General features: G+C 50.5%; 2 protein-coding genes across 2 annotated transcripts in view; one reads left to right on the forward strand and one right to left on the reverse strand.

Annotated features, from left to right (window-relative positions):
• LOC135821742 (fibrillin-1-like) overlaps positions 1 to 1,445 on the forward strand; it is a 94,257-nt gene extending 92,812 nt beyond the window's left edge. Inside the window, exon 12 of the mRNA XM_065334739.1 lies at positions 740 to 1,445. Within this exon, the coding sequence (XP_065190811.1) occupies positions 740 to 861 (122 nt within the window). The 3' untranslated portion in view covers positions 862 to 1,445. The remainder of the gene's footprint in view (positions 1 to 739) is intronic.
• A 6,695-nt stretch (positions 1,446 to 8,140) lies between these two features.
• On the reverse strand, positions 8,141 to 11,082 carry LOC135821743 (uncharacterized). Its single transcript, XM_065334740.1, has 3 exons — positions 9,174 to 11,082; positions 8,501 to 8,828; positions 8,141 to 8,298 (listed from the first exon to the last, which is right to left on the reverse strand). The coding sequence occupies exons 1-2, from the start codon at positions 11,080 to 11,082 to the stop codon at positions 8,536 to 8,538; spliced, it is 2,202 nt and encodes a 733-aa protein (XP_065190812.1). The 3' UTR covers positions 8,141 to 8,298; positions 8,501 to 8,535.
• Positions 11,083 to 12,884: the final 1,802 nt, after the last annotated feature.

Genomic DNA, 12,884 nt, shown 5'->3' on the forward strand with positions numbered 1-12,884 from the left:
GTATGTGAAGAAAATATAATAAGGGAGACTGAGAAAAAAGAAAGAAAGAAGAGAGAAATACTGTGAACAGCAAATCTACAATGATGCATGTACAATCTATTATACAACTAATCTGCGAGAATGAGACTTAACACAAGCAGGTACAGTAATAGCAAGAGAGCTAAATCAGAAAACAAAATCCGTTGAAAAGTAACCGTCATCAAATCTGAAATCGAGCCCTTCAGTGACACAATAGCACTGAAGGCAGCAATATAATTCTTCTCATTCAACATCAGTGAAGCACCGTCAAAACCGGTGAATGGGGGCTGATGGTACTATCGTTGTCTTTGTTATTGGCAAGTGATTAATATTACGATCATAATTATTTTCTGCAGATAGGTGCTTCAACTAATAGTTCGAACCATGGGCATTCGCAAACCAATGTAACTTATTAGAGTGTAATTATTATTTCATCTGAGTTATTGCCTTATTATTATTATTATTATTATGCGTTCCTGGACTGTCAACGAACAAGGGAAATCCCTGAATGCCCAATATTATACATGTGGTGGTTACCTGAGCCAATTTCGAGGTTAAATTCTCAGGTTTTGATGAGAATTGTCATAAATATGCCTGATTGCTGGAGAGACATCTGACTATGATCTGAGGTGCATTTAAAACGCACACACGACATTTTTGCTTTAAAAAAACTGTAAACATTGTACGCATGCTTTTCCTTTTGCCTGTGTCATTTCCCCAGGCACTGATTCTCGCAAGGCCGGTAAGAGCGGAGCAAAGATGCATTTGCCCTGTTTGGGAATACAAGCCGCCTTGATTGTGCTCCTCACTGTGGTCCTACCCTTTACACATATGCTGGGATAGAGGACTAACTGGGAAATTGTCCCCAGGTTCACCCAGGGAGACATTTGTTTGTTAAGAGTAACTGACCAGCAATACAGCTGCCACTGATCTACTGCCTCTCTTTTTATGTACTGCGATTTCTGCTTTTGCTTGGTTTTGCAGTGCAGTGATTTGCCATAAACATAGAATAACTTTTGAGTTTCCCTGTTTGTTGAACAGTCCATACGACTTCTTCTTTACGCATTTTGAATAGTAATAATCATACCATGCTTAGTACTAATCAATGCTTAGCAATATCCATGCCATGCTTAACTGTCTCGATCACCCCTGCTAACGTTATTGCCCCCGCTTTCTTTTCCATGATCCATTGCTTCTTGCCTCCCCGGTTATTTTCCATCTAGCTGTTTCTGGCTAGTATCAGTTCTACCACACTTATCAATAGTCCTTATTGGTGTCACGCCATCGTGGAATAGAATAATAATAATAATAATAATAATCATGCATTTTATAGTAAACATGCAACTTGTAGTTCCTTCGTCCTTTTCTTTACTATAAAAGATCTGTTGTATGCGGTAAGCATTAACTGGAAACCACTTGTCACCATGTTCCTTGATGATTATGTTGATGGATTTTCGTTCGGGTTTTTTAATCTGATTCATACGTTCTCTGGCTACAAGAATCCGTTGCTAACTCAAATTGCCCAAAAACGGATACGGTCCCCTTTCGTTTGTGCTGGATCAAAAATCATGTTCTTCGAGAGAGAAAAAGTAGTGAGGAACAAATTGTTTTCAAAATATTGTGCGTACACACCGACACACTCCCGCACGCATACGCATACACACATAATTATTAACTGGTTTGAGGGAAAGACACACACATAATTATTATAGTTTTTTTTTGCACTTACGGTTTTCTTCATTCAGCTCTATTGCACGCACCTAGGGTACGTTTCTTAGAACACGGAGGCTCCACTGCAGCCAATTCATATTATGATCAGTCACCACCAATACACAAATGTCGTTGAAGCTGCAAATGTTATTCAAAAGAAATGAAATCTCGAAATTTTCGCCCTTGGGACTTCATCAGGAAGTAAAATAATAATGAAATGAAACTGGCTCTGTAGCAAACTATAATAGCGGGGTTGAGACAATGAGACACTGGCACTACAGAAGTGAGGAGAGGAGAGCACGAGGCGTCACACATTAGCACTATGAAATGAATGGCGAGGACAACAAGAGGTGCACACTGGGTATATGATGATAATCACACAAAGTGAGAGAGGAACGTGAGAGAAGTGTGAGAGAAGTGTGAAAGGGGCGCAAGGGCGTCAACGACCTTTGTGTAGCATGGTGGTGACTGATCATAATTACCTAGGGTAGATCTACCCTGTAAAACGACTTACAGTTCCCTAGTAAAGTCAAATCTGCCGTTAGCGACCTCTGCTGTAGGCGACCATCTACCGTTAGCGACCGATATTCCGTGCACCGACGGTTCACATACAAATTGATCTGTCCAGACCAACCATCTGCTGTGCGCGACCAGCGACCGCGATTTCATGCGATTTCGGTGGCTGCATTCAAATCTGCTGTAAGCGACCGCGACCCACGTTCAGTCACTGGGTCAGGTGCGAAACTGTACTTGCCAGTGCGCTGTCAACTGCAAGGTGTGAAATGCGCTGTCTTTTTTTTTTTTTTTTACTACGTTCACATAACCAGCTCGAAAAGAATAAGGAAAGATAGTGGTACGGAGACTAGGACAAACGTGACAACTAGTAAGCAGGCGCTGCACCGAGACGCAGCAGTGATGGTGGGGCATTGATGACTCTGCCGACCTGAGGTCTCGGCGTCACGGCCAAAAACACGCACCAAAAACAATGAAAAAAGAAGAAGATAGAGCTGTACAGGTAAGAAAGATGCAAAAACCCAAAGCTTAACACGAGCGATTGTGGGGGAGAAACTGTCTTAGCGTCATACTATTCATAGGGAATCGACTGCCCAGAGCCAGTTTGTTCTGCGAAGATGGCGGTAAACATTCGTTTTAAATGATTGCATTCTCTTGCTGTGGGGAGGCTGGGATAGGAGAGCGACAGGGAGGGAGTTCCAATCGCTGATGCTGCAGTGTGTGAACGAGCGCTTCAGTGCCAGCGGGGCAGATGCGGGCAGCTGGTGTTGGAGCTGGTGGTCATGGCCACTGACAGCACCGTGCTCGTTGCGAGTTCTGGGGTCGGTAGAGATGATGTGGCGCGGTGGCAACACAGAGAGCAGCTGCGGAGGACCAGGCAAGTGGTGCAGCTTGTACAGGCAGGCAAGCAAGGCAACAGTGCGGGGGATGGCCAGGCTCGGTAGGTGTGCCCCAGGACCGATAGCATGAAGCGCGCGGCGCTGAACATTGTTCAGACGCTGGAGGTGACTCTGCGCAGCTCCCATCCATACAAGAGGCGCATACTCCATGACTGGTCGTACGAACGCCTTGTATACGGTCGTCCGGCCGGCGGGGGTGTTTTTGTGGTTGGTTGGTTGTGTTTATTTAAATTCGCAAACCGAACGGACTGAACATGTCCAATGACAGGGAAGCGAATGAAGTCCAAATAACCCAGGAATGGGGACAGAGATGAAAAGAAAATATGGGAACAGACGGCTCTCAGCAAAGGAAGAAGAGAAAGGAAGGAAAGAAAAAGAATAATGGAGAAGAAGAAGAAGAAAATCGTGGTCACGGCGAGAAGAAAGCTTTTAGCAAAAAGACAAAGGAAAGGATGAAGGAGAAAATGGGGAGACACATCGTGGTCACGGCCAAAGCCGAATTAGCGGCAGGACACAGTAGACAAAACAACACCAGGGACAAGCACGCATGAAGCATGGGCCATGCCGGCCCAGAAGCGGGAGACCCCGAAAGGAAGAGAGAAGAGAAGAGAAGAGAGAGAAATCGAAGCATTGCACATCTACATGAACGCCCACACATCCACACATCCACACATCCACATACATACACATACACATACATGTACATGTACATACCCACACCTACGCACCAATACACACATACCCAGACACAACCCCCCCCCCCCCCACACACACACACACACACACTCACATGCGCGTGCACGCACACACACACACACACAAACACACACACACACATGTACATTGACAGCCACACATACAATTGCTTTGCAATGTTCTCAGTTCATAGAAGAAACGAGACTGCGGCAGCACTGAACTGATGAGGAACAGAGATGGAGCGAATACTGCTTGGCAGGTTGTTCCAGCATATCGCACTCTGGAAGGCGAATGTCCCCTTTCCAGAATTGCTGCGGGCGGGTGGCAGGCAGAGACCCATGAGGGGGTGAGTTTGTGGGCGGCTCTGTTTAGGACCCCAAGCCGTTGGCGTGCACGGGTGGCTACGGAGCGTAGGTGATCGCTGAAGGTCAACTTGGCGTCCACCTTCACACCAAGGAGGGTGATGGTGGTTTTCTCGGGCACCAGTGTGCCACCAAACAGGAGTGGGGGGAGATCTAAGCCGGTGCGTCTGAGGGTGGCTGTCATTGCCTGGGATTTGGTCGGTTCAAACATCATTTTCCATGTACGACCCCATTCGTGCAGTCGGTCAATGGACACCTGCAGTGACTGCGCGGCGACTGTTGGGGTCTGCTGGGAGGTGACTTAGCTGTACAAAGTTGTATCATCAGCATAGGCTTCCAAGCTGGCGCCGTCAGCGAGAACATCTGGCGCGTCGTTGACGTAGGCCAGGAAAAGCGTTGGTCCAAGGATGCTTCCCTAGGGGACTCCAGCGGAGGTCGTATACCTAGATGACGTCCGCACTCCAACGAGGCACTGTAGGGAACGGGTGTCCAAGTACGAGGCCAGCCATCTCTGAAGCGGACCATCTATGCCTAGGCTACGCACCTTGTGGAGGAGGCCGACATGCGAGACACGATCAAACGCTCCTGCGATGTCCACAGCAAGGATACGAGCCGCCCCTCCACAGCCCACAGCGCTTGCCCAGGCAGTTTGGAGAGCTTGCAAAGCGTCCGATGTTCCGAGGCCTCTGCGAAATCCAAACTGGTGCGACGTGAGCAGATGATGGTCTTCAAAATAGTTTACGATGTGTCTGTTTACAAGAGTTTCCATTACTTTCGAGATTATGCACAGTAAGGATACGGGCCTGTAGTTCTTAAGAGTTGAGCGGGAAGATCGCTTGTGGATCGGAACCACGTTGGCCGTCTTCCACATCCTAGGTTGCACTCCAGACCGGAAGCATAAAGCAAATAACTTGGACAGTGGCTCTGCGAGCTCATGAGCACATTCCTTATTTCTGCTCGCGTCCTTAAAAGGACGCGAGCAGAAATAACGTCAGGCCCGGTAGCCTTGGAGACGTCGAGCCTTGCCAGGAGGCGGCGGTCAGCCTGTGGGCGGAAGCGGATGGTGCGAAGAGGTGGAGCCTCTGAGGGAGCAGGGTCCGGTAGGTCAGCCTCCACAAGGTCCGGACCGGCAACGCTACATTTCTTCGAGAAGAAGCGAGCGAATGCCTCTGCTTTCTCTGAGCTCGTTGCCCACTCGCGGCCGTCAGAGTCGACAACTAGGGGAATTTCGGGCTGTGTGCGGTTGCCAGCAGCGTTCTTCAACTTCGTCCACCACTGTTTGTCTCTGAGGGACCCAGGTGAGAGGCTGTGACGGAGGCTGTCCTCCTTTGCACGTCGTGATCGTGACTGGGTGGCGATCGCTACAGTCACGGAATCGGTGAATGCCTGCTGAAGTGCTGGGTCATAAGGGTGTTTTCTCCAGTCGCGCCAGCGCTTCTCCTTCTCCCTCTTGGTCTGGGTGCATTTAGGCGTCCACCATACAGGATCGGAAGGCCTCGTTTCCAGGACTTTGGATGGGACAAACTGTGCAACAGCTGCAGTAATCGAAGCGGTAACCTGCTCACAGGAAGTTTCTGGCTCCTCCGTGATGATATCACCCCATTCCACGTTGCGAAGGTGCGCCCTGAGGCGATCCCAGTCTGCCCTGTTGTAGCGAAATACTGTTCACGTCTAAGGAGCACGGAAGAAAAGTCTGACAGTACAACTGCATGGTCAGATCGACCGAGGGGCGGAAGTATACGTGTAGTTACTGGGGACGTGAACGTTGACATTATGAGATCTAGCGGGTTGTCTCCACGAGTCGGTACTGTGACATGCTGGACAAGAAGATGGGCAGAGCAGGTATCTTCGAGAGCCTCGCCTGCAGGCGTAGTTTTCGAGCTGTTCAGCCAAGCCCGGTTGTGCACGTTGAAATCGCCAGCTAGGATGATGTGGGAGCCCTGGTGTCTAGCTTCTGGGAGGATGTTGTCGAGATGATCGATTAAGGTAAGATCACCAGGGGCACAGGACCCCAGCCGATACACTGCTCCCAAGACGGTGTGGAGACCTGGGGCCAGCTGGAGAGAAACCCAGATGATCTCATGTGCGGGGGACATGAGTTCAGGGATGAGCATGGAGGGGAGTGACGACTTCACCCAGATGGCTACCCCTCCCCCATGTGCCGTTCTGTCCAACCGAAGTGGTGAGCTGTATCCAGGGAAGCTAATGTCAGTGGGAAGCACTTTCTCCGCAGTGAACTTCGTTTCTGTCACAATTGCTACGTCGGGCTGATGCTGCAGGAGTGCGTGCTGTAGGTCGGGAAGTTTGCTGGCTAGGCCAAAAGCGTTTGTGCAGAGAATGCGAAGATGCGTGCTACCCTTCATTGCAGGAGGAAGTAATTAAAAAAGGGGAGGGACATTTGGCGTAAGCGGGTGCATAGTTACATGTATGGCTAAGGGTCCTAAAATCTAATGAAATACCTAAAAGGATCATGGCAACCTAAAGATAAGAATGAGGAAGCTGGAGGAAGACACGAGGTTGAGGTAGGACAGGGAAAACCAGATTGTGTTTGTATACCTAGGGCTACACAGGGGGAGAAGATGTTATCTGCACCAAGTTATCTGCTTATTGCTTGACGCAGTGATCTTTTTCGCCTTCTTCTTCCTCTGGTTATCACTAGAAACTACCAATGGGGAGGTCGACTCCCGCGGCCTCTTGTGGAAGCAGTCTGCCAATATCGCCAATGCTCTAGCCTCATCGCCCCCTGAGATTTTCACCTCAGGTGGACAGTCCGACTCCTCGGCCCAGCTGCTGTCAGGAGACAGAGTCAGGTCAAGTTCCACGTGGTTGCTTTGTTTATCATGCTCAGGTCGCATTTCGACAGTTACGGCAGAAGCTGAGTCTTGACTGCCATGTGTACCCGTGCCCTCCTCCAGGGGTCTCGAGTCGACCTGACCAGCTGGAGAAGCGCCCAGCTCAGGCTCTCGTGTTGTGGCTGATCCTCGCGCGCTTTGTCTGCACCGATGACCTCCTGGGGTCCCGATTTGACTGCAGAGGCAGCCAAATTTGAGAAATCGCTCGTATCAACAGGCGTGCTTCCTTTTTCTGCTGACAACCTGCAATTTCTACAGTGCGTTGACTATACTTGTAGGAAGCTGAATCTTTTAGTTGGCCATGCTAGAGCTGTGCAGAAACAGACATACCGAGAGATTTTCTGCACTGGAATTTCACAAATCTCCGGCCATTGAAGCACCTTCTTCAAGCACTCAAGACCCTGAAAAATTCAAAAATTCAAGACGTTGCCGGTTCAAACCCCACATCGGGCGACTTTTTTTCTTTTGTTTGGAACTGAATTGCAGTGTTCTCGTGGTATTTAGCCAGCAATTTTAGCAGTATGTCAAGCCGATCGTAATTAACTTCTTCACAGAAGTAAGAAAATTCACTGAATCCCCATCAGGACCATCAATCCGGAAGCGTTTGTAAGAGCAAGCATGTTCAGGCTTTCCGTCTTCTTGCGACAATAAAGTAAAGACAAGACAATACAAAAGAAATGTGAATTAGAGTGTCAACTGCCAGCACAAAGGATCACTAGCGAATCATCTGCCAGGCATATGTAATGGCCAGCTGTATTGATGTTTACACCTAGTCAGACATCGAAAACAGCAACAACTAAATCGACAACATCAACAACAATAGCAGCAGCAGCGGCACACACACGTTTGACAACCCCACCCATACATGCACAAACACACACACACACATTAACACTACCACTACTATTACTACTATATACAGCTGCAATTGCTGGCCACGCCGCTCCCAAGATGTGGAAGACGACGTCACGGAAGAAGTTCATCAATGACAGTACGGCTGATGCCGTCCCAGATCCTGGGGACGCCGAAATTGCCTGTTGCAGCGTGGGCACTCATGGCGGAAACACACACACACACACACACACACACACACACACACACACACACACACACACACACCTATCCCCTGTCCCGTCCTGTCCCGTTGACCCATTGGCGTTAACGGATACTTCGTCCCATCCGGGTAGGAGAGATGATGGACAATGTTTCCGATGGTGAGTCTGGTCTTGGATGTGTCGAAATAGTCAACTGAAGATGTATACACACATGCACACAGCCGCACACACACGCACACGCACATGTGTACACACACTTAGGTACATCAAACATGTCTTCCATTAAATTTTTATGCTAAAGTCAATTTCACACGATCTGACAGTTTACAACGGCCTGGTATAGCAGCGAATGCTATGCTCAAGAAATGAACCCATCCAGAAAATTGTACACGCACCTGCGTAGACTGTAGTAGTAATGATGACAGGCTCGTCATGTGGCTGCATCATTCTGATCAGCGGGCTCAGGATCACTGTCAGATCCACAGTCACTGGAATCGGAGGAATCCTCCACAGACTCCGAAGTGGTGGTGCTGCTTGTAAGGTGGCTGGAACCAGGTTTGGTGGAGCAAGTTCGACAGCCACATACATCTGTGCAAGGCAACATGGACTTGTGGCATGCACACCTCTGGCTGGAGCAGTCTCCGACCACGCAGTTGCACTTCACCATGGCTAGAACCTCCTTGGGTGCCACGTTGGTTAATAGCCAAGTAATCTTCAATACACCTGCACCACACGGAAAAAAAACGCCAGACATTGGGCATTGTCCAAAGTCTGAAAAAAGGAAACCGGGGATACTGGATGAGTTCTAGGTGGAACTGTTCGAATACTCGCACTAAGTAGGGAACATAATATTATTAAAGTTTGAAGGTGGGCTCAAAATCTTGATGGTGAATGCACATTTGGGAGATGTACGGTGCATTATCGTTATACATCAGTAGAACAGAAAGATGACGGGGGGGGGGCATTGGGTGGGGTGGTGGTGGTCGGGGAGGACGGACCATGTCCGGCCAATTTTGAAATGACTGGACATCGGGCCCGGCCATCTCACATTCCTTTGCATGCACTGACCTGCCTCGATAGTCCATCCCTGGCCATCAGGACTGGGTTGGTCGGGTTGGCGTTGCAACGCAGACTTCCAGATAGCTGCCTGGTAATTGGCACGACGTGCGTGCTGGAGAAGGGCGTCCTCGCAAGGTGGAAGTTGCCTTGGGTCTCGTGCCTTGCTGGCATCGCAGAACAGCTTGTACCGCAAGCCATTGACATCGGCAGAGGAGCCTGTGGCACCGTACAGTGCACATACAAACTGCTTGCATCCATTGAAAATGGACTCCTGCATTGCAAAACTCTGCCCAAGAGCTGCCATTGCACCCGCGAGGTTGCCATTTCCCTTAACAAGCTTCAGGCCACGGGCTTTGCCTTTCCCAGAAAAGGCGCTGATTGCATCACATCCGGTGAAAGCATGGAGCCCTATCAGAGCGCCGCAGACTGTCGGGCCAAGCTTGTCGGCAATTGCAGTGACATTCAGCACTCTCCTCTTGGATTTCTGGCCAGTGAGGATATAGACAGTTCCATGTAGAGATGCTGAATGCGCTAGAGCCAGGACAAAGACATCAGTGTCTTGCGAGAATATGCAGACGGAAGATGCACCACGGCAGAGGGAATGCTCGGCATGCAAGAACATGCGCGTGTCCGCTTCTTCGTGCGTGCACTCGAGCAACGGTTCGACAGATGCGCTGAACTGGCCATCATCCTTGGCCTCCAGACGCCAGGACTTCACGCCAACAGTCACGTAGATGCTCTGGCCAGGATGTAGTAGAAGAGCAGCTTGGCGTTCTGCCCACTGGTCGGCGAAGAACTGCACAAGATCAGTCTTGTTCTCACCGCAGGTCATAAATCTGCTCCAATCCGTGGGGATGGCTTGATCTGGGCGCTGTACGTGGCGACGGATGTGTCCAGCGGATGCATGCGAACGACTCTGCCTCTCAAACGACTTGATGGAGTTGGTGTGGTACTCGTCGGCTACAAAGTCTAATCGGCTAGACCTATGGGACACGAGAAGCTTCACCAGGTACTTCAATACCTGTTCGCTTACCTGGCCGAATGTCGGCGGAAGTGACGTCTGAGCTCGTAGCATGGCCATTGCATCAATTACGAGCGCACACCCATCAGGAATCGAGTTTGCAGCCTCAGCTACGTCCTCGACTTGCTCAAGCAATGCCATGAGCTTCGACTTCTGCGTGGTAACTGGAGTGCCGTCACCCTGGGCTAGTGATAGCGGAAGTGTACCCAGCTCGTGCGTGAGCAGCAACCTCATGTCAATGGTTCTCACCTGCGCCATGACAACAAGTTGCTGGAACAGCTTAACCTGCTGCAAAGCAGTATCAGCTCGACAAGCACGTGAGGACTTCTTCCTCTTGGCGGGGGCCTTGAACGTCTCCAGTTTGTTCTTTTTCAAGACGTCAGAGATGCTGCTTCCATCGGTGACCATCCTGTTCGCAATGAACTCCTGCACAGCATTCTCTCCGACCGTCTGCGCCGCATGCAAATCCTTCTGCACACTAGCTGAGGGTACATCTCTCGTGGCAAGGTTGACAAGGTCACCTGGCTGATAGGGGTTTCCGTACTCACTCAGCACCTTGCCGATGGCCTCAACATCATGCTGGTCTCTCGTCATACGGTGCTTGGTGCTGTCCTTGTGGGTAGTCGATGAGTTGTCTCGGTCGAGACCTGCCAAGCTGTAACAAGCTGATGTAACAGCGGCACATTCATGCGCAGTTAGCACCCAACGTTCCACGGCGCCTTTGTTTCGTGAGAAGCCGACAATTCCACCAGGTGTTTTGCTGTCCCTGTTGAATGTCTGCTCGATGGTTTGATCGACAGGGACCTTGGCGAAGGACTTGGAGGAACGCGTTGCTGTGAAGTCTCCAGCCTTTAATGCTTCCGAAGCGGACGGGTTCGTATCGGGCAGTCGTACCATGTCGCACCAGTACATTGTGAGGTAGCGGGCATAGTGTTGGTGGTCGTACGCATAAAACCACGGCAAAAGCTTCCGAACACATGCCAGATGCAGATTCCAGTCTCCAGTGCGAGTCGCTCGAATAAATTGCAGCAACAAGCTGATCATCTCCAGGTAAGACAGCCAATAGGAAGCCATGGACGGCTTGCTTGCCTCCTGCTGGCTAGATCTGCAATAGTCTGCCTTCAGTACTGCGAATGCCGATGACTTGGTTGCCATGCTTGCAGCATCATAAATTCCGCTGTCACGGAGGGCACAGATTGCATCTTCGATGTGCTGAAGGTCGCCACCATTCTCTGCGTGTTCCAGGTTCGTTCAAACACTTCCCAGCGACATTGCCACAGCGCTTCGAATGCCAGCTTGTGCATGCGAATGGCACGGTTGTAATGCTTGCCAGATAATGCCGCTCTGCAAGCACTCGGGCCGACAACACCAGCATCAACGAGGAGGTCACTCAGGCCACCGTCCGCGAACCGCTTTCCGATGACTCCAAGAAATGAGAGTATGGTGTGAAAACTGCCCATGCGCAGCACAACTTCCGGGTAAGCGTCTCTCTTCTGCGACATCACTTGCACTGCCTTCGCATACATGGCTTGGTCACACGTCAAGATGCAGTGTGACTGACCATGACTGCGTGCCAAAAGCACACATCTCTGGATGACCTCTCCAACAACAGCACCATCTGTAGGTGATTCGGGGATTAGCGGCAGGTAAGCGATACGGGTAACTGGTTGCACTGCCGTGCATGCAACGGATGCGTTGAAGCCAGACCAGGGTGGTACTTCCTGAGGCTCAGCAGCACTACAGCCAAACCGTGATGTTGCCTGCGTGCTTCGCAACAGCAACCAAACGATGTCCAGGTCCTCTCCTGGTGCTAGTGCATCAGTCGACTGGGTTTCCGTTAGACCACTAGCTGAGAGATGAGGTGATGCTATGGATCTAGGCGGCACGAAAAGTGGTAGGGTCAACCGCTCTGAAGGGATCAGAGCCCTAGGCCGCCGGCTACTGCGGAGTAGAGGACCGTTTGCAGCACTCACGTCTGGTGTTCTGCCTAGTGCGGGTAATTCTGGACTTGGATGGTTGTTCTGCAGAACGATCGTGGCAGTTGCGTGCATAGTCCCCTTCCCATCTAGCGTTTCTTCATTCCGATCGTTGTTGTCCGAGCAGAAAAAAATGGCGTTGTTCGGGGTCACGGTGCTTGGAAGGCGTGTCTCTGAGTGCCTAACCTCCATGGCAAGAGCGGTTTCCACCTCAGATACCCTTGTTGCTGACACAGAGTGACCGAATCGGTTCAGCATTGTCACCAACTGCTGCGACCGGGTCAGATGGCGTGTCGTCATGGCCAGTGCAATGTGTTTTGGTGGCACCACTCTTCCATTGCTGGCGGCGTACACAATATCCTGGGATATAGAATCCACCAGCCTGCCCACTCTCTCGTTAACTTCTGCACGCCCGCCAACACAAGCCTCTACGTCTGGACCGCCTATGACCCACGCAAGAAAGTTGTGAAGGACGACTGGGACGCAGCGTGCAACTGACTCTTTGGTTATTTCAGTGGCATGGGGTGTGGAGGTCAGGACCGGCTCAACCTCTCTGACGGCATGGTGCACCATAATGGCGGCATGAAACAAATCCATTTCAGATGTTGCCGGCGCAGCTGACGCCATGAAGACCTCATCGTCTTCTTCTGTTCGCCCTCCGAGATCGCCAATCACAGATGTCATCAAGCCAATATAGTTCTCCTCACTGAGGTGAGCGGCAAT

The sequence above is a fragment of the Sycon ciliatum genome, chromosome 7, assembly GCF_964019385.1.
Source record: "Sycon ciliatum chromosome 7, ocSycCili1.1, whole genome shotgun sequence".
NCBI classification, from domain to species: domain Eukaryota; kingdom Metazoa; phylum Porifera; class Calcarea; order Leucosolenida; family Sycettidae; genus Sycon; species Sycon ciliatum.